The 23,328-nt window shown below is 46.3% G+C and overlaps 1 protein-coding gene across 1 annotated transcript in view; it reads left to right on the top strand.

Moving 5' to 3' along the window:
- The first annotated feature begins 317 nt into the window (after window positions 1-317).
- The window catches only part of LOC127527272 (macrophage mannose receptor 1-like), a 54,968-nt gene continuing 31,957 nt past the window's right edge, over window positions 318-23,328 (top strand). Inside the window, exons 1-4 of the mRNA XM_051925420.1 lie at window positions 318-756; window positions 7,963-8,018; window positions 12,714-12,782; window positions 22,325-22,690. Of these exons, the coding sequence (XP_051781380.1) occupies window positions 7,970-8,018; window positions 12,714-12,782; window positions 22,325-22,690 (484 nt within the window). The 5' untranslated portion in view covers window positions 318-756; window positions 7,963-7,969. The remainder of the gene's footprint in view (window positions 757-7,962; window positions 8,019-12,713; window positions 12,783-22,324; window positions 22,691-23,328) is intronic.

Here is a 23,328-nt window from a genome sequence, read left to right as displayed (position 1 = left end):
GTAATCAGGGAGGGCATTCCACAGCCTCGGCGCCACCGATGAAAACGCCCTGTCACCCATGCTGCTGAGCTTAGTTCTGGGGACTTGAAGAGTGTTAGTGTGTACAGAGCGGAGGGAGCGTAAGGAGGTATGATTTACTGCATTTGGACTGGTAGAGGAACTTTACTAAGGACCCCCCTTAGTAAAGGGGGCCGGGGGCCGAGGCGCTAACATCCCGGGTCTGAAAATGCGCGTTAGAAGGAAATGTTGTTGTAGTCGGCTGGCACGGCTATGACTCGGAAGGGGACACGCCAGTCACTATATGAGTGCCACAAAACTCGGGCACAGTTTGGAGTCTAATGATTTGAATACCCGGCGCCGGACACGCGTTCAGATCACCTGAAAGACCGCGCGTTTTGTTTAAGTGTCGCCTTGATTTGTTTTTCTTTCCACGATATGGCAGGAAGTCATACATGAAAATGAAAAGTATCTGGTGACACATAATCCCCATTCGCCCCGCGGCCACCCCTGTAGTCAAATGGCGCTGTGGCTGGCGATGTAAGCTGAGCCGCGCTGCTCGTCAGCTCTGTTCACGATACTGACCGCCGGCCCTGCTGGGGCTCCGGAGCTCTTCTCGTATCGGGCTACCGTTTGTTCCGACTGCCGTAATGGACGTTATGCTTGGATCGCTTTGAACGCTCGCCCAGTCCGTACTTCACGCAAGCGCACCACCCGACCCGCCTTTGGACATCTCGGTCACCCGATTACCTGCGACAGGTAAGTACAGAGAAAGTGAGGGGGGGGGGGGGGGGGGGACAGGGTGAGCGCGCGCACGAGAGAGAGAGAGAAGAGAGGGCGAGCGCGCAGCAGAGAAAGAGATGGAGAGAAAGTGCGCGCGAGCAAAAGAGAGAAGAGAGGGTTAGCGCGCGCAAGAAAGAAAGATAGATGGAGAGAAAGTGCGCGCGCGAGAGAGAATAGAGGGCGAGAGCGCGCAGCAGAGAAAGAGAGATGGAGAGAAGGTGCTTGAGAGAGAGAGAGACAGAAATGGAGAGAAGGTGTGAGCGAGCAAGAGAGAGAAGAGAGGGCTAGCGCGCGCAACAGAGAAAGAGAGATGGAGAGAAGGTGCTTGAGAGAGAGAGCTGCAGAAAACGCCGAGCTGTCCTGCAGCCCCACCTCATACGGAGTGCGCTAATGTGGCGCCGGTGGAGCGGACCGCTCAGCGCAAGTTCAGATAATCGTGAATCCGAAAAGTACAAAGAGACAGCACGTCGTCCTGCAGAGGTTAGTCTTGGGCATATGGGTTTTGGGTGAGGTGTGTGTAGGGGCTGGGGATGTTGAGATGGATTGGATTCATTTAATAAATCAAGGCAATGTTGTGCTTGTCCGTTTCTTAATACTAAGTCAATTTATACATTAGGACTTCAGGGACTTACAAAACTCGACCTGATGTTAGTTTGGAGGAATTCAGTGGATGGGAGTAGCGTCCTTTGTTGGGCTGAATGGCCTGTTGTCGTCCAGATTGCTCTGATGTTCAAATTCAAAACCAAAAGCTCACCCTTATTAATTTAACTTTATCCGTTAACTCAATACGTTTAGTGTGTAATGCCAGCCGGGTATTTCCAGCTTCATTTATTCCATAATGGTTCGCAAAACTTTGCTTAAATTTGCATATTCATCTTGAACATCTTGTACGGACTACAACTTTGGAAATACAGTATGTGTAACGATTCATTTGATGTTCTGTAAGATAAGCACATTTGGTTTTCACAAATGTAACACTTTTTGTGCAGTTTCAGGACTACCTGTTATGTCAAATTGGAAAAGAAGAAAAAAGACACATTTGTAAAGAAGTGTGCGGTAAAAGAAAAAAAATAATCATAAATCAGCTCTTAGAACCCCATAAATTCCGCAGCATTTTGAAAACAATCGGGAGTGCTCTCCCCTGGACTTTCACATATACTCAGATATGGGGATGGATATTTGAGGAGTAAACCGAATGACAAGGATTATATTTTTATTTTATGTACATTAAAGAACCATCAACAACAAATCAAATCAAATTAATAATACTGTATATTGATCAATTATTATAGAAATAAAGTTGAATAAATCAGACTCCTGCAGTGGGCTGGCACCCTGCCCGATGTTTGTTTCCTGCCTTGCGCCCTGTGCTGGCTGGGATTGGCTCCAGCAGACCCCCGTGAGCCTGTAGTTAGGATATAGCGGGTTGGATAATGGATGGATGGATGGATGGATGGATGGATAAATTGGACTCTGCAGCTGCATGACTAAAAAAGTACAACTTCCAGTTATAGGAAATGGCTCAAAAATTGACCTAAGTGAAAGCGCATTCAGGTTACTGTGTTTACACACACACAGACAGACACACAGACATAATTCCAAAAATGGTATTTTCGGACTCAGGGTGGACTAAAACGTCGAGATTCATCATATTCTCGAGGCTGAATTTTTGGACGATTACAATACTTTAACTATACTTCATATATGAGAAAGTAAAAATCAAGTTGAGAGAAAGATAGAGCGAGGGGTTGGCAGCATACGCACTTAGCGCATTGCCACACCCGCCACATGACGGACCCCCCTGGATTGGGAGCCGAGTACAGCGGGTGACACCTCAGCATGAGGGTAAATCATAAAGTGAAGGCAACTTGAAAATTACGTGGTATCTCAACAGATAGAAACTGACGCAATACAACACATTCGCAATGGCTCATGGGTAGTTTAGCGCAGCTCTCGGTGTGTTAGTCAGCTGAGGCCAAAGTCAAATGAACATGGCGGACTGTGCCATCGCGGCACTGCAGAGAGAGTGAAACCTGATGAAATTTAAAATCTCAACAAACTGCATTGGATAGAACTTTTTAGAGAGCTGCTGAAGATGTCATCAAGTGGAAATAAAATAAATATTCTTACACTAACTGAAATAAATCTGTTATGGAGCCGAGACCTGAGCAGAAAAAGAAGATGAATGTGGCAGAATGTTGAGGTGGATGAGTGGAGTTACAAAGAAGGACAGAATAAGAAATGAGACAATCAGAGGTTCAACAAAAGTGGGAGAGAAATCCAAGAAAGGACAGGAAAGGAGGGGCAGGTGGTGAGGAGAGACAAGGAATACGTGGGGAAAAAAGAGCAATGGGAATGGAAGTAAAGGGTCTCGAAGAGAAAGGGTGGGAGGCCAAAGTGTTGATGGATGGATGGAAAAATTAAATGAAGATCTGAAGGAAAAGGGTCCAGGTGCAGGACCAAGCTCTATGGAGAAGGCTGGTCAGGTAAATAGATCTAGGAAAAGATGTAGAGGAAGAAGAAGAGGGAGAAGGAGATTGAGAAGAAGAAGGAAAAGGAGATTGGAGAGGGGATGAAAGAGATCAAGAAAAAGAAGAAGGAGAAGAAGAAGAAAGAGAAGGAGAAAGAGGTCAAGGAGAAGAAAAGGGAGAAGGAGAATTAGAAGAAGGAGAAGGAGACTGAGAAGAAGAAGGAAAAGGAGAAAGAGATTGAGGGGTCAAAGAAATTAAGAAAAAAGTAGCAGATGAAGGAGAAGGAGAAGGTGGAAGAGATCAAGAAGTAGAAGGGTAGTGAGTAGTGAGAAAAGCACTATATAAATGCAAAGAATTATTATTATTAATTATTATTATTAAGGAGATCAAGAAGAAGAAGAAGGAGGTCAAGAAGAAGGAGAAGGAAAGAATTAGAAGAAGAAGAAGGAAAAGGAGAAGGAGATTGAGTGGATGAAAGAATTTGAGAGAAAGAAAATGGAGAAGAAGAAGAAGAGGAAGAAGAAAGAGAAGGAGAAAGAGGTCAAGGAGAAGGAAAGGGAGAAGGAAATCAAAAAGAAGGAGAAGGAAAAGAAGAAGAAGAAGTAGGAGAAGGAGAAAGAGATTGAGGGTTGAAAGAAATTGAGAAAAAGAAGAAAGAGAAGAAAAAGAAAGAGAAGGAGAAAGAGATTGAGAAGAAGAAGGAGATCAAGAAGAAGAAGAAGGGAGTCAAGAAGAAGGAGAATGAAAGAATTAGATGAAGAAGAAGTAGGAGAAGGAGAAAGAGATGGAGGGGTGAAAGAAATTGAGAAAACAAAGTAGCAGACGAAGAAGAAGGAGAAGGTGGAAGAGAACAAGAAGTACGAGGAGTTCAAGAAGAAGAAGAAGAAGCAGAAGAAGTTTAAGGAGGAAGAGGTCAAGAAGAAGAAGGAAAAGAAGAAGAAGGAGATCAAGGAGAAGAAGAAATATGAGAAGAAGATGTAAAAGGAGAAGGAGAAACAGAGTGAGAAGAAGAGGAGGTAGAAGAAGGAGAAAGAGAAAGAAGTCGAGAAGAAGAAAAGGGAGAAGATCAAGAAGAATGAAAAGGAGATTGAAAAGAAGAAAACATTAACACTTCTTTTATGAATCCCAAGCCAATTTGCATATAACAGAGACATATGCATTTCATTTGTCATTCTAACAGAGGGCGCATCACAAACATTATTAGTACTGAAGTTCATTGTGTTTTTCATTCCAACAGATGGCACATCACAAACGTTAACACTGCTTTTACAATCCTCATACCAGAAACACATCTAAACACAGACATTTGCATTGCACTCTGTATTCTAATTGATTGACATGCAAACGTATATGCAGTGCATCTCTTCTTTATATACATCACCCGCAAATGACAATGTTGTCCTCGCCCTCACTTCGGGTCCAAAGGCTGGTTTATTCTTGACATGTCCGCGTGGGGTCGAGAGGGCCACACAATGACAATAATGTCAGACATGCACTTGTGCCAGGTGTTCCACCATGTGCAGCACACTGAATTCACGCCGATGTTGATGCACCGCCGCATATCCAAAGTGAAAATTTGGATGACATGCTGGTTACATCAGAGCTAAAATGATGAAGAAGGGCAGAATGTGACACGACATGTCATCAAGTGAGACTCTGAAGAAGAGCAGTGTTTGATATTACTGACTTTAAGTGGAAAACAAGGAGAAAGGTGAATGTCCAAAAGTGTTGAGTGGAGGGCCCACGTGATGTGCAGATGAGATATTTTTGCAGGTCTGTCTTGCACTCTGACCAAGTGCGTTGTATTCTTTTGCTTGCCAAGTACAATCATATGAAAAAGTTTGGGACCCCCTCTTCATTCTTTGGATTTTTGTTTCTCATTGGCTGAGCTTTCAAAGTAGCAACTTCCTTTTAATATCTGACATGCCTTATGGACACAGTAGGATTTCAGCAGTGACATTAAATTTATTGGATTAACAGAAAATATGCAATATGCATCATAACAAAATTAGACAGGTGCATAAATGTGGGCACCCCAACAGAGATATGACCTCAATACTTAGTTGAGCCTCCTTTTGTCCTCTAGATGCTGTCCTCCTATAGCCTCTGATGAGTGTCTGATTCTGGATGGAGGTATTGTTCACCATTCTTTCATACAAAATCTCTCCAGTTCAATTTGATGGACAGCCTGCTTCAGATCATCCCATAGATTTTCGATGATATTCAAGTCAGGGGACTGTGATGGCCATTCCAGAACATTGTACTTCTCCCTCTGCATGAATGCCTTTGTAGATTTCCAACTATGTTTTGGGTCATTGTCTTGTTGGAATATCCAACCCCTGCATAAGTAACTTCAACTTTGTGACTGATGCTTGAACATTATCCTGAAGAATTTGTTGATATTGGGTTGAATTCATCCGACCCTCGACTTTAACAAGGGCCCCAGTCCCCTGAACTAGCCACACAGCCCCACAGCATGATGGAACCTCCACCAAATTTGACAGTAGGTAGCAGGTGTTTTTCTTCTTCCGCCATGCAAAGTGCTTTTTGTTCTGACCAAACAACTCCAATTGTGTCTCATCAGTCCAAAGCACTTTGTTCCAAAATGAATCTGGCTTGTCTAAATGAGCATTGGCATACAACAAGTGACTCTATTTGTGGCGTGAGTGCAGAAAGGGCTTCTTTCTCATCACCCTGCCATACAGATGTTTGAATTGTAGAACGATGTACAGATACACCATCTGCAACCAGATGTTCTTGCAGGTCTTTGGAGGTGATCTGTGGGTTGTCTGTCACCATGCTCACAATCCTGCTCATATGCCGCTCCTCTATTTTTCTTGGCCTGCCAGACCTGCTGGTTTAACAGCAACTGTGCCTGTGGCCTTCCATTTCCTGATTCCATCCCTTACAGTTGAAACTGACAGTTTAAACCTCTGAGATGGCTTTTTGTAGCCTTCCCCTAAACCAGGAGATTCAACAATCTTTGTTTTCAGATCTTTGGAGAGTTGCTTTGAGGATCCCATGCTGTCACTCTTCAGAGGAGAGACAAAGGGAAGAAAGCACAACTTGCGATTGACCACCTTAAATCCCTTTATATCTCATGATTGGACACACCTGTCTATGAAGGCTTAACGAGCTCATCCAACCAAGTAATCAGCACTGAGCAGTGACAGGCATTCAAATCAGCACAATGACAAGGGGACCCACATTTGTGCACAGCCAGTTTTTCACATTTGATTTAATTTCATACAACTAAGTACTGCGTCACTAAAAATTTTTGTTCAGAAAACACCGCAGTACTCAGATGTTCCTAGGAAATGAAAGACAGACCACTGTTATCTTTATTGTTGAAAGGAGAGTCAGTTATTATGCAGGTTGAGAGGGGGTCCCAAACTTTTTCACAGAGCCGCCTTGAAACTCCACCACTCTAGAAAGTAATAGCAGGCGTCACTCTTCTTCCATCTGCACAGTTTCACTTCCTCTAGTGTGACATTGTTCGGTGTGTGACATTGACCAAAAAACTGTCACCTAATAGCTAAAAGATCAACACGCCAATGTATCAAATGGGGTGTAACAAGTTCGATTTTGGAAGGAATATGGTGCTCTGGGTTAATTCCAGTGCAGGACCTTCCATATGCAGTGGGGTGTAGACAACATGGGCCTTCCTAAAGTCAACAATCATCTCTTTGATCTTGTCCAAGTTAAGAGACAGATTGCACTTGCACCAGTCCGCCAATCATCGTAGGTCCATTCTGTCAGCTGATTCGTCCCTGTTGCTGATGAGACCTGCCACCATTGTGCCATCAGCAGAGTCAATGATGGTGTTGGAGCTGCTTGTAGCCATTCAATTGAGAGTCAGCAGAGTGAACAGAAATGGGGGACACACCAGTGCTCAGCATGATGCTGTTTCTGGGGTCTCTCTGTCTGGAAATCCAGGGTCTAGAAGCATTGTGAAGCCAACTCCCATTCCCTTTGAGCTTCTGAGAGACTGAGATCTTGAATGTTGAACTGAAGGCTATGAACAGCATTCCAGCATAAGTGTCTCTTTTGTTAAGAAGGGACAGGAACAGTTGGAGAGCAGATGATATGGCATCCTCAGTGGAACGGGTTGGGCAATCAGTAAACAGGAGAGGGTCCAGTGAGGTCCAGCTTTCAGGTGGCCCAAGACTGGCCTCTTAGAGCCCTTCATGATGACCGGAGCCCTAGCATGAGTGCTACATGCTAATCGTCACTGAGGACCTCTTCAGCACAAGGGGGTTAAAAGCTCTTGGTGCTGACTTCCTGCCTCAGAGAAACGTTAAGGATGTCTGTATAGATATCCATCAGCTGGTGTGCATGTTCTCTGAGTCCTTGGCCAGCTCTGTTGTCTGGTCCAGCAGCCTGCCATGGGTTTACTTTCAACAAAGATCTTCTCACTTTGGCTGTCGACAAAAACAGTACCTGAGGGATGGACTTCCACACAGGTATGTTGCTCAGGGTATCAAGCCGTGCATAGAAGTTACTTAGAACATCTGGAAGGGCGGCATCAACACCACAGACAGTGTAGTGTGGTCTCTTAGTCTGTGATGGCTTGGATACCCATTATCTGTAATGGCATTTGGAGTCCAACCTGGCAGCAATGAGTAAAAGGAGACACAACAACAATAGATGTATGCAGGTTGAAGTTCAACAATTGGCCTGATGAACGTTTCCTTTTCTTTGTTTGTTTCAGTAACTGAATGCCTGCACAAATGAGGGTCCTTCTGAGTCTGAGCCTCTTGTTTTTTGGTAAGTATCTGCTATGGAGGCAGCTGCTTTGCCTCCTGTTCCATTACCTTGGACTGCAGTGCTCCTTGAGGGCAGGAACTCCTTCTTCTTCTTTTTCTTCTTTCTCTTTCATTGGCAACTTTTACACTCTATGGTGCATTGCTGCCATCTTTTGAGCTGGAGGACAGCGACATCATGTTGAAGCATGAGGGGACGGGGCACAAGGGGGTGTAGAGTCACGAGGCAGACATGGGCTAGTGACCAGTAATGGCCACAACACGAGAGCTGCCCCTCAATGGGATGCTGCTCCATCATAACACTGGTGCATATCAATTTATCCTCCATGATTTCAGATAATCTGAATGTGTAGCTTTAGCCACCTGCCATTAACACTCGACCCTTGAAGCCTATGAAAAAACTCGTAATGCCGGGCCACCATAAATTCCTTCACACCTCCTCATCAGCGTCTTTTGTTTTGCAAATGTGTCGATCAGCACAAGCAGAAAGCTGCCTGCTATTCCAAATTTGTTGTACCACGTTGTTATGATGTATAAAATCTGTACATTTCGGTTTAATTTTCCATTATATTTTGTTCGAGACAAGACAACAGATGAACTACATTTAAGACAAATCAAAGCAGGTTTTCTTCCCTTACACCTCACTTTTAAAACAGCTGTTTCAACATAGAAAGGAAGACATGCTGGTGGCTCAATTACTTTATAACCTGGGAAAGGAAGACTGAGCCGATGCCTAATTATTTTACAGCCTGAGAAAGGAAGATCTACCATCACTTCAGAGAACATAAAAGGTTTTAATGTTTGGGAAAACGGACAGTGAATTAATTCTTCATATTGACAGCCAGCCAATCAGAATATCTATCAATCACATCTTGCAAAACCCCCTGGTACAATTTTAGAATAAGTATGCCTCGTCTAAGAAGAAGAAGTAGAGAAACAGTGACGATGGACGAAGATGTGACTGGTTGTCAGAAAAGCGTCATGAACATCGATTGCTAAATCAAACGCCGCCCTGGGACATTCATCCTTGTCATCTGTAACTTTTTCGTAAGCTTTTTCTAAAAGTTATATATATTCAGACTTCCCTATCAGTACCTATTTTCTATTATTCTTTGTTCCAGTGGTATTATCATTATTCTTGTGATAAATACCATCCTGCTTTTAACTTTCTATGCCTTGTCTTCATGTCTATAGAGTGATTGAAGTAATAAGTTAGATTTCTTTGAGCACCTGGTGCAGCCAGAGTTTTGCCATACACTTTGTGCTGTGAGGTTTATTAAGGCTGAGGGTGAGAGCTCAACTCAATAGTAGGGAACATGACGTATAGTAAGGTATTCTTGGTTGATAAATGGCCGATAGTCAAGAGTGCTGAGTCTTTGTATGTTTAAATGTATTCTTGTAGACCAAAAGTAATATTTAGGTCTGAGATATCATTGAAATATCATATGTTGTTCGTGCTGATAATAAGTAAGTCTCTTGAAGTGCTGAGTGACAGGCTGTGTTATTCCTAAGGTACTTGTGTGATATACAGTGCTAAGGGTTTATCAGCGTGTGTGTGTGTCATTCATGGGGCACTGTTGTGGTGAGGGTCTGTGTGTCTGCGTATATCTATGTGTGTGTGTGTGTTCATCTTAAAGTGCAGCAGTAGACCAACCCGATAACGAACTTGATGAGAACACTTACCCTTGAGGGAAAACAGGTAAAGGGGAAGAAGAGGGAAATACTACAAGAATACACACATGAACATCACTGGCAGAATAGAAATGAATAATAAAAAATGAGTGCTAACTTTTACAAGTAGCCAAAATTTACACCGGGAGTTACAGACTCAAATCAAATGTAATGTCTTCACGTGGAAGTGTGTATGTCTGTCCAGCCCGGAAGTGAGCGGTGGAGTCGGGCTAAGGGCTCCACCTCCGAGGATACGTCAGCGAGGCGCAAAAGGAACCATCCGAAGAGAGAGTCACTCGCTTATCTGCTGTTACAGAAGTGTGGCGAGCACATCGGAAAAACGAAACCTCTGAAGAAAGACAAAGTCTCCTAGCCGCTAATGCACTCTGATGATTTCAATAGTTTCTAGGACACACAGCTAGTATTATAATAATCATAATAGCAGCTCACTACTCTCAAAACGCAGAGTGCCCGGACTTGAACACGGAACCTCTGCACCATTCAAGCATATGTATCATCTTTTTGTTGATTGACATTTGTGTGTGGGTTTGTAACTCATTGACATTATCTCATTGGTTATATTCTTGAATTAAAGCGCACGTGTTTTATTTGATATTTGGACTAAAGTCTTCACACATCATACACTTCACGTCTTTCTGTTTTAGCTATGTGTTCAGCATTTCCTGTCCTCCTACCCTTATCCAGATCGTTGTAGACACACAACACAAATGAAATGCATGTGCTCCAAATGGCGATATACAGTCGACCCCTGAAATTCGCGGAGGTTACGTTACTACATCACCCGTGAATTTTGGATGTGGTCAAAAAAATGCCTATAAATGCCTATTTTTATAGTTTAAACCCTAAATATGTCCCCAAAACACTTTAATTTCATTTCAAACTCAGCTTAATACATTACCCTAAAAAAAAATATATCCTGACGATATTCTTATTTCTTAAGGTCGTTACCTTTTTGGCACTATCACAGAAACTTACTGATACGGTACTCTTGATCGCTGCCTCGTTTTTCTTTATGTAGCATACAGTGCTTTCGTTGATGCTATAATGGCGCGCTACTGTGGCATAACTTTTTAGTTCCTGAAGCAAATCCTCCTGGAGTGTCTTAAACTCCTTCTGGCGCTTTGGTTCATTGCCAGAAGCCTTAGAAGGTGCAGGGCGTTTGGGCAGCATTTTAGAGCTTTAAGAAGAAGAAAACGAAAAAGACGAGAACGCTCAGTGAAACACTTGAGAGATAGCTACACGCGGTAAACTGTTATGATGCGGAAATGCTAGGCTGCATCCGCTGGAGATGCGCCACAGGGCAGCAGCCAATCAGCAGCAAGGAGAAAAGAAATATGGTCTCGGATTGGCTACTTTCAAACCTCCCGCCTCTGAGTACAGGGGTACAGTGTTTCACCATCCCAAGCTGTGTTTTCCTCTATGGTTGCTTTGTGTTCTCCCTACAGTACTAAAAAATGTATACAGCATTATGTTATATATGGAAATTTAGCTGAATTTACGTTAATATTTATGTTACAAAATTAGTAAATTATATTGTTCTTAATAATTTAGCATTAAAATGCATGAAGAATTGTATACAGTAGTGCCACAAAAAAAGCCATAAAAAAATTGAGGAACCGCAAGTTTGCGGGAGTCGACTTTATTGTTCACCCTATACAACTCCAGGAACCTCACATCACGATAAAGAGACTTGACCTGGGAGAAGATTGCGACTGACTTCAGCTCCATCATGGGTTTGGGTGGGATGAGATAGAAGGCTGCTTGATGCCAGTGCTGATCGACTCATTTGCAAAACAAAAGACACCAATGAGGAGGTGTGAAGGAACTTAAGGTGGGATTACGAGATTTTTCGAAAGCTTCAGGGATTCTAGTCTTAACAGAGAAAGATTTCAGACCCCTTCCCATTCTGCACAATTCATCTTGTAGTTGTTTTCATTTTAAATTCATAAATTTTGCCCATCAATCTAAACTCAGTCCTCTATAATGACAACATAAAAAAATGTGTTTTCGTTTTCTGTTCCAAAGCACCCCCCATACACATCAGCAAATCGTTTTTTAAGAAATTAGATTCAGTCATAACCTCATTTATTTGGAATCTGAAACATCCACACATCCAAAGGGCTTAGCTTTGTGATGGTGTCCCCTGAGAATGGCGCTACACATGACGGTAAATTAAAACGTAGAGACGACTTGAAAATGAAACAGTAAGCATAACAGATTCATGATGGCTTATGGGTATTCTGAACATGCACAGTGCAGCACGCAGTGTTCTCCACCAGTGTGCCGCGTGTGAGAGCTACACGGGTGGGCTGTGGGTATAATAGTGTGGCACACCTGGGGTTGAACCTGAGAAGGGCAAACTCTACAGGTGGTCGAGACCTGACAGAGGAGGACAGGACCACCTGGAGAAGTTGGCACCAAAAGCAGCTCCGTTATCGCCATGTTAGGGCACTTCAGACACATCTCTTGGCTGCCCTGGGTGTATGGTCCCCAGCGTGTCTCTCAGGACTGGTGGACAGTGGGCATACAAGTTGCCTCTAGAGAGGGCTGGGCAAAGGGACAAAGCGGGCTGGGAGATGCCACCAAAGTGTTTACTAACACTGTGTTTGTGAACACTGATCTCAGAGCTAATTCTCTGGTGGTCCCGCCCGTTCAGGCAGTTAAGCACATCTATGAGATATAATGTGTTTGTGGTTAGTAAAATAGTGGTGTGCCTTGGTTACAGAAAGTGTGCCACTACAGAAAGAAGAGGTTCAGAAACACTGCTGTAGACGAAGGGCAGAGTGCAGCACGGTGTGTGGTCAGACTACCCAGAAGCCATTAGGAACGTGTTGTATCGCGTCAGCTTGTTGTGGTCACTGTGACATTTTTAGACTTTTTGATTTACCTTTATACAAAAGAGGTGCAGTACACTGAGGGCAGAGTCTTCACAATGCGTCACGTGTGGGAAAATAGAGAGGACGTGTGTGTCTGACCACTAACACATGGATTTGTTTTTGTTATTCAGAGAATGTTATCCCAAAATCCGGCATCCAAGCCAACCTTGCAGTGACCACAGCTGGCCCTTCTACTAAAGGTGAGAGTTTCACTAAAGCACAGCCAAACATCTGTCTGTCTGTCTGGTATGTCTGGTCCACCCGTCTGTCTGTCTGTCTGTCTGTCACTCTGTCTGTCTGTTGCTCACTCTGTCTGTCGCTTTGTCTGTCTGTTGGTCTGTCTGCTTGTCTGTCTGTCTTTCGCTCTGTCTGTCTTATCTGTCCATCTGGCTGCTTCTGAAACTAAGGCACAATTAGCCCTTTTCTATAGATCCCAGAAGTCCCACATCTCCCAGAGTGGTCATCTACTTGTTGCCCAGTTTTAGCGTCACGGTTTATTTTAATCAGGACCCCTTTCTCATTTTATCAACAGAGCAGATTGCAAGTTGCAGAAGGAGTACTTTGGAGTGGAGCCCCTTTAATGAATTAAAACTCCCCGTCTTCTTGTTGTTCTTTATCTTCTTCTAAAGCGTTTCCCACTTTTCTGTGGGGTTGCTGTGTCGGACCATCCTCCTCCTCCACTCTCGTCTGTCGTATGCTTCCTCACCTGACAGCCCTTTCTCCCTTCACACAGTCCTTCCAGTTTCTTTTTGGTTATCATAATCTTCTTGTTCTTGTCCGTTCTTTTAGCGTCAGGGTCCTGTAGGACTCCTTCTTCAGCTTGACGGCATCCTTCACCGCTGGTGTCCACCAGCGGGTTCGGGGATTGCCGCCACGACAGGCACCGACCACCTTACGGCCACAGCTCCGGTCAGCTGCCTCAACAATAGAGGCACGGAACATGGCCCATTCGGACTCAATGTCCCCCACCTCCCTCGGGATGTGGTCGAAGTTCTGCCGGAGGTGGGAGTTGAAGCTACTTCTGACAGGGGGCTCTGCCAGACGTTCCCAGCAGACCCTCACAACACGTTTGGGCCTACCACGCCTGACCGGCATCCTCCCCCACCATCGAAGCCAACTCACCACCAGGTGGTGATCAGTTGACAGCTCCGCCCCTCTCTTCACCCGAGTGTCCAAGACATGTGGCCACAAGTCCGACGACACGACCACAAAGTCGATCATCGAACTGAGGCCTAGGGTGTCCTGGTGCCAAGTGCACATATGAACACCCCTATGCTTGAACATGGTGTTCGTTATGGACAATCCGTGACGAGCACAGAAGTCCAATAACAAAACACCGCTCGGGTTCAGATCAGGGGGGCCATTCCTCCCAATCACGCCCTTCCAGGTCTCACTGTCATTGCCCACGTGAGCATTGAAGTCTCCCAGCAGAACGAGGGAGTCCCCAGAAGGTATGCCCTCTAGCACCCCCTCCAGGGACTCCAAAAAGGGTGGGTACTCCGAACTGCTGTTTGGTACATACGCACAAACAACAGTTAGGACCCGTCCCCCCCACCCGAAGGCGAAGGGAGGCTACCCTCTCGTCCACTGGGGTAAACCCCAATGTACAGGCTCCAAGTTGGGGGGCAATAAGTATACCCACACCCGCTCGGTGCCTCTCACCGGGGGCAACTCCAGAGTGGTAGAGAGTCCAGCCCCTCTCAAGGAGATTGGTTCCAGAGTCCAAGCTGTGCGTCGAGGTGAGCCCGACTATATCTAGCCTGAACCTCTCAACTTCGCGCACTAGCTCAGGCTCTTTCCCCTTCAGAGAGGTGACATTCCACGTCCCAAGAGCCAGTTTCTGTAGCCGAGGATCGGACCGCCAAGGTCCCCGCCTTCGGCCACCACCCAACTCACACTGCACCCGACCTCCTTGGCCCCTCCCATAGGTGGTGAGCCCATGGGAAGGGGGACCCACGTTGCTTCTTCGGGCTGTGCCCGGCCGAGCCCCATGGGTGCAGGCCCGGCCACCAGGCGCTCGCCATCGAGCCCCACCTCCAGGCCTGGCTCCAGAGTGGGGCCCCGGTGACCCGCGTCCGGGCAAGGGAAAACACCGTCCAAAATGGTTTTTCTTCATAGGAGGTTTGTTTAACCGCTCTTTGTCTCATCCCTCACCTAGGACCAGTTTGCCTTGGGTGGCCCTACCAGGGGCATAAAGCCCCGGACAACAGAGCTCCTAGGATCATTGGGACACGCAAACCCCTCCACCACGATAAACCTCCTCTTAGGCCTTCCTCTTCTCCTCTTACATGGTAGCTCTATTGTTAACATCCTTCTCCCAATATAACCCTCATCTCTCCTCTGCACATGTCCAGACCAACACAGTCTCACCTCTCTGACTTTGTCTTCCAACCATCCAACCTGAGCTGACCCTCTAATGTCCTCATTTCTAATCCTGTCCATCCTCATCACACCCAATGCAAATCTTAGCATCTTTAACTTTGCCACCTCCAGCTCTGTCTCCTGTGCCACCGTCTCCAGCCCATATAACATAGCTGGTCTCACAACCATCCTGTAGACCTTCCCTTTCACTCTTGCTGATACCCGTCTGTCACAAATCACTCCTGACACTCTTCACCACCCACTCCACCCTGCCTGCATTCTCTTCTTCACTTCTCTTCCACACTCCCCATTACTCTGTACTGTTGATCCCAAGTATTTAAACTCCTCCACTTTCGCCAACTGTACTCCCCTCATCCTCACCATTCCACTGACCTTCCTCTCATTTACATACATGTATTCTGTCTTGGTGGTCCTACTGACCTTCATTCCTCTCCTCTCATATCTCCACCTCTCCAGGGTCTCCTCAACCTGCTCCCTACTCTCACTACAGATCACAATGTCATCAGCAGACATCGTAGTCCACGGGGACTCCTGTCTAATCTCGTCTTTAATAATAATCTCTCTATTATAAAAAAAATCTTGGAAAGGAAGAGCAGGGCGACGAGACGTTATCTTCTCGGAAGTTCTCAGAAGACACTTAAAAGGCCCGTGAAATGAAAGAGATTGGCCACGGAGCATCTCGTGGGGACCGTAAACATGAGACTTGGTGCCAAGAGATTGTCCCAGGGCCATCTCGTGAGGACGTGGAACATGAAATTCTTGCAAGACACGCCCGACTTACAACCAATATCAAATAAGAGCACGGCCAGCAAAACACTGAGTCGTGTAAAGGCACGTAGCACACGCAGATCCTGTGCTCTCAGCACATATGAAGTGTATAAAGACAATACGTTAGATGAAATGTCAACGACTAAGCAAAGAAGAAACGTGGAGAAAAGAGACTCAAAAGCGTTGGAGAGAAAAAAAGGCAGATAAGAGATTATGAAGGAGGTGGAATTCAAAAGGCTCAAACAAACGATGGTGTGACAGACATGCAGAGAAAGGTAAAGAAAATGAAAACAGTAAAATTCGAAAGTTTTGTCCCAGCCTTTTTTGTTTTAAGTGGCTGTTAGGTCTGATTGAGGGAGGGCAGAGTACAGCACAGAAGACTGATAGCGGGGTACTGATTGAGGTGGTAAGGGGGGGGGGGCGAGACCCGGGGGAGAAGGGGTCAGAGAGGGTGCTAGAAAGTTGTGTTTGGGGTCACGAAGTCGGCGATTGTTCAAGTAGAACTTTATTACATCAGTCTGTTTTTTTTACTTCTTTTTGAGCCGGACGCGGAGGTCGCTACATTATCAAAAAAAAGATAGTAAAGATCACATTAGCACAAACAGAAGGAAATGAATCATCAGGACCAGGTGTAATTGAAAAAGCAGCAGGACAAAGCGAGGTCAGAAATAAAAGGCTAAGAGTGGAAAACAAAGTAAAACGTCATAAAGAGGTTCAAAAACGAGGGGGCGAAACACATACAGAGCAGGTTAGAGAGAATGAAAACAGTGCAATTCAAAAGACACAACGAAACGTAGGCACGATACACATAGAGAGCAAGATACAGAATATAAAAGCAGAAAAATTCAAAAGTATCAAAACAAGATAAAGATCACATTAGTGCTAAAAAAGAGAAATTATTACTCGGTGAGATAACGGAAAGGTGAAGAGAGATTGAGTATATGGACACAGGTGATATGTCAGAAGTATGGAAATATTGTAAGGCTTTGAAGTTTAAGTCAGAGACTTGTAGATCATCTAATTCGTGTTGCCATCAGGGAAAAGTCGTGTTTCTACACAATGAGGAGGCGTATCCACGAGAATTAAAAAGATTTGATGTTTGGGGAAAGTGAAATCCACAAACAGTCAGTCAGTCATTTCCATCCATCCATCATCCAACCTGCAATATCCAAACACAGGGTCACGGGGTCTGCTGGAGCCAATCCTAGCCAGCACAGGGCGCAAGGTAGGAAACAAACATCGGGCAGGGTGCCAACCCACCGCAGGGCACACACACACACACCAAGTGCACACCAGGGACAATTTGGGATCGCCAATCCACCTGACCTGCATGTCTTTGGACTGTGGGAGGACATGGGGAGAACATGCAAACTCCACACAGGGAGGACCTGGGAAGCTAAACCAGACGGGTCTCCTTACTGCAAAGCAGCAGCGCTACCACTGTGCCAACGTGCCACCCAAGTCATTTCCCAACCTGCTATATCCAAAAACAGGGTCACGGGGTCTGTTGGAGCCAATCCCAGCCAGCACAGGGCGCAAAGCAGGAACAAACCCCGGGTAGGGTGCCAGCCTACCGCCGAATCCACAAACACCACAGGCAAAATATACGAGTCTACAATCATCTTTTCGCATTATTCAATGCACAAAACGTGGATTTACACCATAATGGACCATACGCTATGAGAATCTGTGGTCCCGCAACAGTTAAAGCAACAACAAGTTTAATTTCAAAGAATACACAATTCGGTCAGGTGTATATTTATGATCACGGAGAAGCAATGCAAATTTAAAGAGGTAAAAAGAAAGGTAGTGTGGCATATATTGCACAAATAGCATTAGACACCAAAGGAGACCTTGATATGCCATTCATATTAAAATGTGAGAAGAGCTTTTGCTACAACAATTAACAAATCACAGGGACAAACATTAGAAAAAGTCCGATTATTTATTAGAGAAAAAGAAACGCTAGTCACTCACAGGAAGTTATACGTTGCGTTGTCACGATGTATCTCCAGAAACAGAATCAAAATTCAATGCGACCTTAAATAAAAGGTCATTCCAAATATTGTTTTAATGAGGCTTGTAAAAGTGAAAAGAATGAAATTGAAACATCCATCCATCCATCCATCCATTTTCCAACCCGTTGAATCCAAAAACAGGGTCACGGGGGTCTGCTGGAGCCAATCCCAGCCAACACAGGGCACAAGGCAGGAACCAATCCCGGGCAGGGTGCCAACCCACCACAGGAAACTGAAACAATTCCAAAGAAAAAAATTGTATACCCGGTTAACTAAACACAGGGGTTGGCAGAGCCCTCTAGTAATAATAATAATAGTAATAATAAAGTGACGAGCATATCAATGTTCTGGCAGTGCGTTATGTGACATCACAAGTGGTGGCTTCGCACAGAATCTGTGGGACCGCCAGTGCAATAAGGGAGTTAACAAAAAGCTTTTACAATGGAAACCCCGTTTAACGTTCCCATATTTCACATTTTTTGGATGCCGTATTCGACATTAAAACAGCTTTTCTTTGAAGGAGCGCCAGTCTTTTAAGGTGACGTTCACATAAGTGACTCTCTCAGTCCTGATTCCTGATTTAATTTTGCGACTGACCCAAATCCGTCTCTCCTGCATGTGCTCTGTGTGCACAAAATGAATAAAACGACTTTCTCTACATGGTGTCTCCGTGAAAAGTAGGCCTGCAGCCTGATGGTGGATGTGCCACGTGATCCTCACAGGTGACATTGCAGTGGCAGTGCTGCTGCTGCTTTGCAGTAAGAGAGACTGTGAGTTCGCTTTCCAGGTCCTCCCTGTGTGGAGAGCACTTTGAGTAGTGAGAAAAGTGTTATATAAATGTAAAGAATTATTACACACAGTGAAACGTCACGTCCGGATAGCCAGACGTCATTGGAACTAAGAGATGACAGTGGCTGTGCCACGTCATGTCATTTCAGTGCAGGATGTCTGTGAATTCGTCATCTCCAATGGCGAGGAAGAGAATCAAGAAATGAAAGATCGGCACTGTTGCTTTGAGCGCCTTGATCCCATGTAGGTGCCATGGAGGAAGGAGAGGCGTCCTGGCCAGTATGGAGGGTGAACTGTTGGTGAGACAGGAGGCCCTAATTGGATGGACTGGGCATACAGGCATTCTGCCCCACACAACAGGTGGCAATGTTCTTGTTCTGAACCCTAATTAGGATGGCATGGGAAACGTATCCCTGTCGGGGGTCTTTGGGTACTGCCAGGGTGGAGGTCTGTCATGGTTTCCACACAACATGGGTGTGACACCAGAAGCAGTTCCCGGGTCAGATTTAAAAGGGAGCCTGCAGCCTCACTTAATAGAGTCAGAGTCGGGAGGCAGCGGGTGACACTCTGCGGAGACGATCAGCATTTGTGCGTTTGTGTAAGGAAAGTGTTGGAACCCAGAATTGTGTTGGGCCTCACTGTGTCTGCAGTTAGGGGCTCAGTGGCGCCCCCTTGTGGTTACAACAGAAATGAGCGGCCCAGTGAACCGGTGACTGGATGATGGAGAGCAGTGTGGACGGTTTGCATGTAGACCAGTCGTTATGAGAGCAGTGGAAGGGAAACGTTGTGATTGCTCATCGCACCTCTCTAAAAACATCAGAACTTTGGCACATCTGAGTGAAGAAATGGCAATGCAGCTGCAGTGTGGTTGTCGCCTTGTTTGGTTTCAAGTATCAAACATGGGAAAAGACGATTAACAACGTGCATCAAATCAAAAAATCAAATCAAAATCAGACGTCAGGTTTGTGTGTGGTGGTTCACAACGATGGCACAGTTGCCCTCAATAACATGGCGACGTTCATGAAAAGCAACAACAATCAGAAAACACTAGAAATGACAATTATAATTCAACAGGATAAACAGACACTTCAAACGGGATGATAATTATTAATCCTACAAATAACTGCAGAGAAAATATATGGAAAAAAACCTTGACGACCACAGACCTGCACTGACGGAGTCTTTAGAAATCCTGGGCGATTTCCTGCATTGGCACTTTTATAATTTATTTTATTTTATTTTATTTTGTTGCTCTCTGGATGTTCTCCTGTGTTTCAAACTCATTTGCTTCTCACATTGAAGTGACAAACTCTTCTAACGTGCTGTCACACGTGTGCACATTGAGTACGTGTGATCATCCTCCATGCCAGGGGTGGCGCTGTTCTCTGCTCCCTTCTCTCTTTCTCCCTCCGCAGACCTGCTGACTGACAACCCAAACCACCACTGACATCACCTCTTGTACCCGCCCCTTCTGGACCCGCCCCTTCCTGTTGTCATTCTTCCTAACCAGCACACCAGCCCTCAGTTCTGCATTGGACTCCTGTCTGTAAAGATGTCCTCGTTTTGCTCTTTCAATTTTCAGAAGTATACGGAGTTACCGAGGTGGTACCCCAAATCTTATTCTGCATTGTTGTCTCCATATCGTGGTACGTTTAGAGTCGATAATGAAACCCGCACTCTGCCTGGCCAGTTTGTTGCAGTTCAGAGGCCAACTGCTGTGGTGCTAACTTGTGACAGTGGACCATTTTGAGAGCCCCCCCCAGGTTCTTCTTGACTTATTTCTATTCACACCCTGCATGTCCTTATTTCTACCTGCTAAAGGGGCCATCACAGTGTTGGGCGCATCGTTATAAATATGTAAGCTTGTGGTCATCTGCAATGGGAAGAGGTGGGCGACAGGGCCATCTTAACACATGGGCATGCTGAGCAGTTGCCCGGGGGTCCCACGAGCAAAGGGGCCCCATGCTAATCTATGGATGTTGTGACTTGCTGAGTGGTTCTGTAGGTAGGGGTCCCAGTGCACTGCTTTGCCCAGGGGGCCCATAATGCCATTAAGGCGGCCTTGGTGGGCGAGGAGGACAGGCAGAAGAAGCTTTTCCTGTGTGAAGGACAGCCAGGTCCCATGCCCGGCAGGGACGCCCCTGCTGCATCTGTTCCGGGGGAGCAGCCATGGACCTGTTTATTATGTTTTCCCAGGGCACAGCCACGGAGCTAAGGACGCCGACTCCCTGTCCTGGAGAGGACCAGCCCTCGCAGGGCAGGCCGATGAGCCCCAGAAGCCTCATCTGAGGGAGGGGCACTGTGAAGGACAGCCGGGTCCCATGCCTGGCAGGGACGCCCCTGCTGCATCTGTTCCAGTGGAGCAGCCATGGACAGAGGCAGCAGGGGCGTCCCTGCCGGGCATGGGACCCGGCTGTCCTTCACACCTGTCACACCTGCCATGATGCCCCCTTCACCCAACGTCCAGTGTGACACGGGTAGCATTCTGCCCGCTCCTTCTCCCACTGATGCTTGAAGCACAGGTGCCACCTATGGTGGTGGCTTGGCAATGGCCTGTTGTGCCAGCTGCTTGGTTTGGGCAGAGTTTCATTATTTTGGTTTTCTTGTCATGGTGGGGCAGAGTGGTGGCTCTGAGGTTAGGGCTCTCCACTGGTAATCAGATGGTTGCTGGTTCAAATCCCGTAAGCGCCAAAAGTGACTCTGCTTTGTTGGGCCCTTAACCTCCGTCCTGGTTTATGACGTTAATCTGCATGTAGGCCCCCCCAACCTACAGGGAGAAATCTGGGGGTTGGTGGCAGAATTGGCACTCCAGCCACCATATAAAACCTCCCACTGTTCCATTCGCTCTGAACTGGTGTGGTGCTGAGGTGTCACCCGTCGCATGGCTGCTCTCGGGTCCTAATTGGGGATCCTGCGGTGGTTTGTCATGTGGTGGATGCGACAACACGCTGGGTCAGCGCAGGCTCCTAACCTCTCTCTCTTGTCATGGTGGACCTCTTTGTCGTCTCCTCGCTCGCTTATGCGGATTTTCTATTGTTGGCCCGTTTGTTGCCTGTGATATCATGCAGTGTGACACACATCACTATGTCACTGTGTCATTTACCCTAAACATGCAATTTTCTTCTTTTTGTAAAACTCAGATATAAATTTTTGTGGCTGACTTTGTGGAGGGCCGGTGAGGGGGCCCTTTAGGTCTGCAGGCTGCGCACAAGAAATAAAAACAGGTGACAGTTTTGGATGAAGTGGAGTCACTGACCTCTCAACCTCCTTCCACCCCAGTGAGGACGACGATCCCACAGCAGATGAATGAAAACTCCCTCCTGGTGTGCTCTGGGGGTCCCGCCACTTCAGCCAGTATTTGATAAAAGAAAGGGTCCACCTAGAAGCCGACACTCAATTCAAGCCCACCTCTGTAGGGCCACTGAAGCCTTTTTCTTGAAGAACTTGATTTGCTCAAAGCAGGCGCTCCACACTGAGTTTTACTTCTTATCGTTTATTAGCATCAGTGCTATTAAATGGGGTTCCCCCCATGCCCCCCCATAATCTCCTCTCCATTTCTCCTGACCCCGCCGCTCAGCATCTCCTACGCCATAACCATTAACCGCACGCTCAGGAAAAGAGGGAATAGCATTGGCTAGAATGGCCAGTAGGTGGCAGTGCAGAGGAGAAATGCAGCAGGCCGTCCCTCCCGTGTCCCATTCCAGTGACACCGTCCCCCCCCTGTGTCCCATTCCAGTGACACCGTCGTTGTCTTCTTGGTTCATTTCTTTTGCTTCTTGTCACAGGGATTCCTATCGTCAGTGGGACTCCTGGCCTGGAATTCTTCTTTGTAAATCAAAGCACCTCGTGGGCGACAGCGCAGAACTACTGCCGGACGCACTTCACTGACCTGGCCGTCCTGAAAGGTGAAGACATGCTGAATAACGTCTCGTCTGCCTTGTCCCGTCTCAAAGTCCCGAGTGTCTGGTTTGGGCTGACCCGTCATAACCTCACATGTTGGACCTGGATGGACGGGACGCCCTTGGAGGTGGCCAACTGGATCCCAGGAGAGCCCAATAACTTCAATTTGTGCGAGGAGTGTGCGGAGATGATAGGCGGCAAATGGAATGACAATTCCTGTGGCGGGTCACTGGTGTTCCTGTGCTACCGAGGTAAGAGTATACCCGGGTTCAAGGTACAGTAGGTCCCAAAGGTGCAGCACGAGAAGTATGGACCTTCTCACCTAATAAAAGTTTTTGTTGTGCCCCACGCAGACCAGGAAAGGACAGCAAGTGCTGACTGTCCCACTTGTCAGGGAGGGAGGAGTACAGTCCATAGAAGGGAAACTTCTTTAAGGATGGCATGCGACTGACCCAGTGATGGCGCTCCATAACAACTGGGTTAACAGCAGGGGGCAAACTCACTACCCTGTGAGGAGAGCCACATAGCTGGTCTACCTGAACGGGCAAAGGCAGCTGCCTCCTACTGTGGCCAATGCCACTAGTGCACCTTGACCTCCTTGTAGGCGCCCTGCCAGCATCACCCCTTTGCCACTGGCACTGCCCGCCCTGAAGCACCCCCTCCACATGATGGGACCTGTTAGTAAACTTTAGGCAGTGGGTGTGCCCACCAGTGCCTGGCACCTCACCATACTGGATTGAAGTGCTCTGTTGATTATCATGCTGTGGTTCTTTATTCATTCTTTGATGCATATTCAGGAATTCCTCTTCTCCTTTTAGATAACACAAGCACAATGGCGAAACCTCCAGAGATGCCAGCTGTGCCACCATCTCCACCCCTTCCAGCTGCA

This window comes from Erpetoichthys calabaricus, chromosome 3 (genome assembly GCF_900747795.2).
Source record: "Erpetoichthys calabaricus chromosome 3, fErpCal1.3, whole genome shotgun sequence".
NCBI classification, from domain to species: Eukaryota; Metazoa; Chordata; class Cladistia; order Polypteriformes; family Polypteridae; genus Erpetoichthys; species Erpetoichthys calabaricus.
The sequence above is the reverse complement of the archived record's forward strand: the minus strand, read 5'-3'. Positions and strand labels throughout refer to the sequence as shown.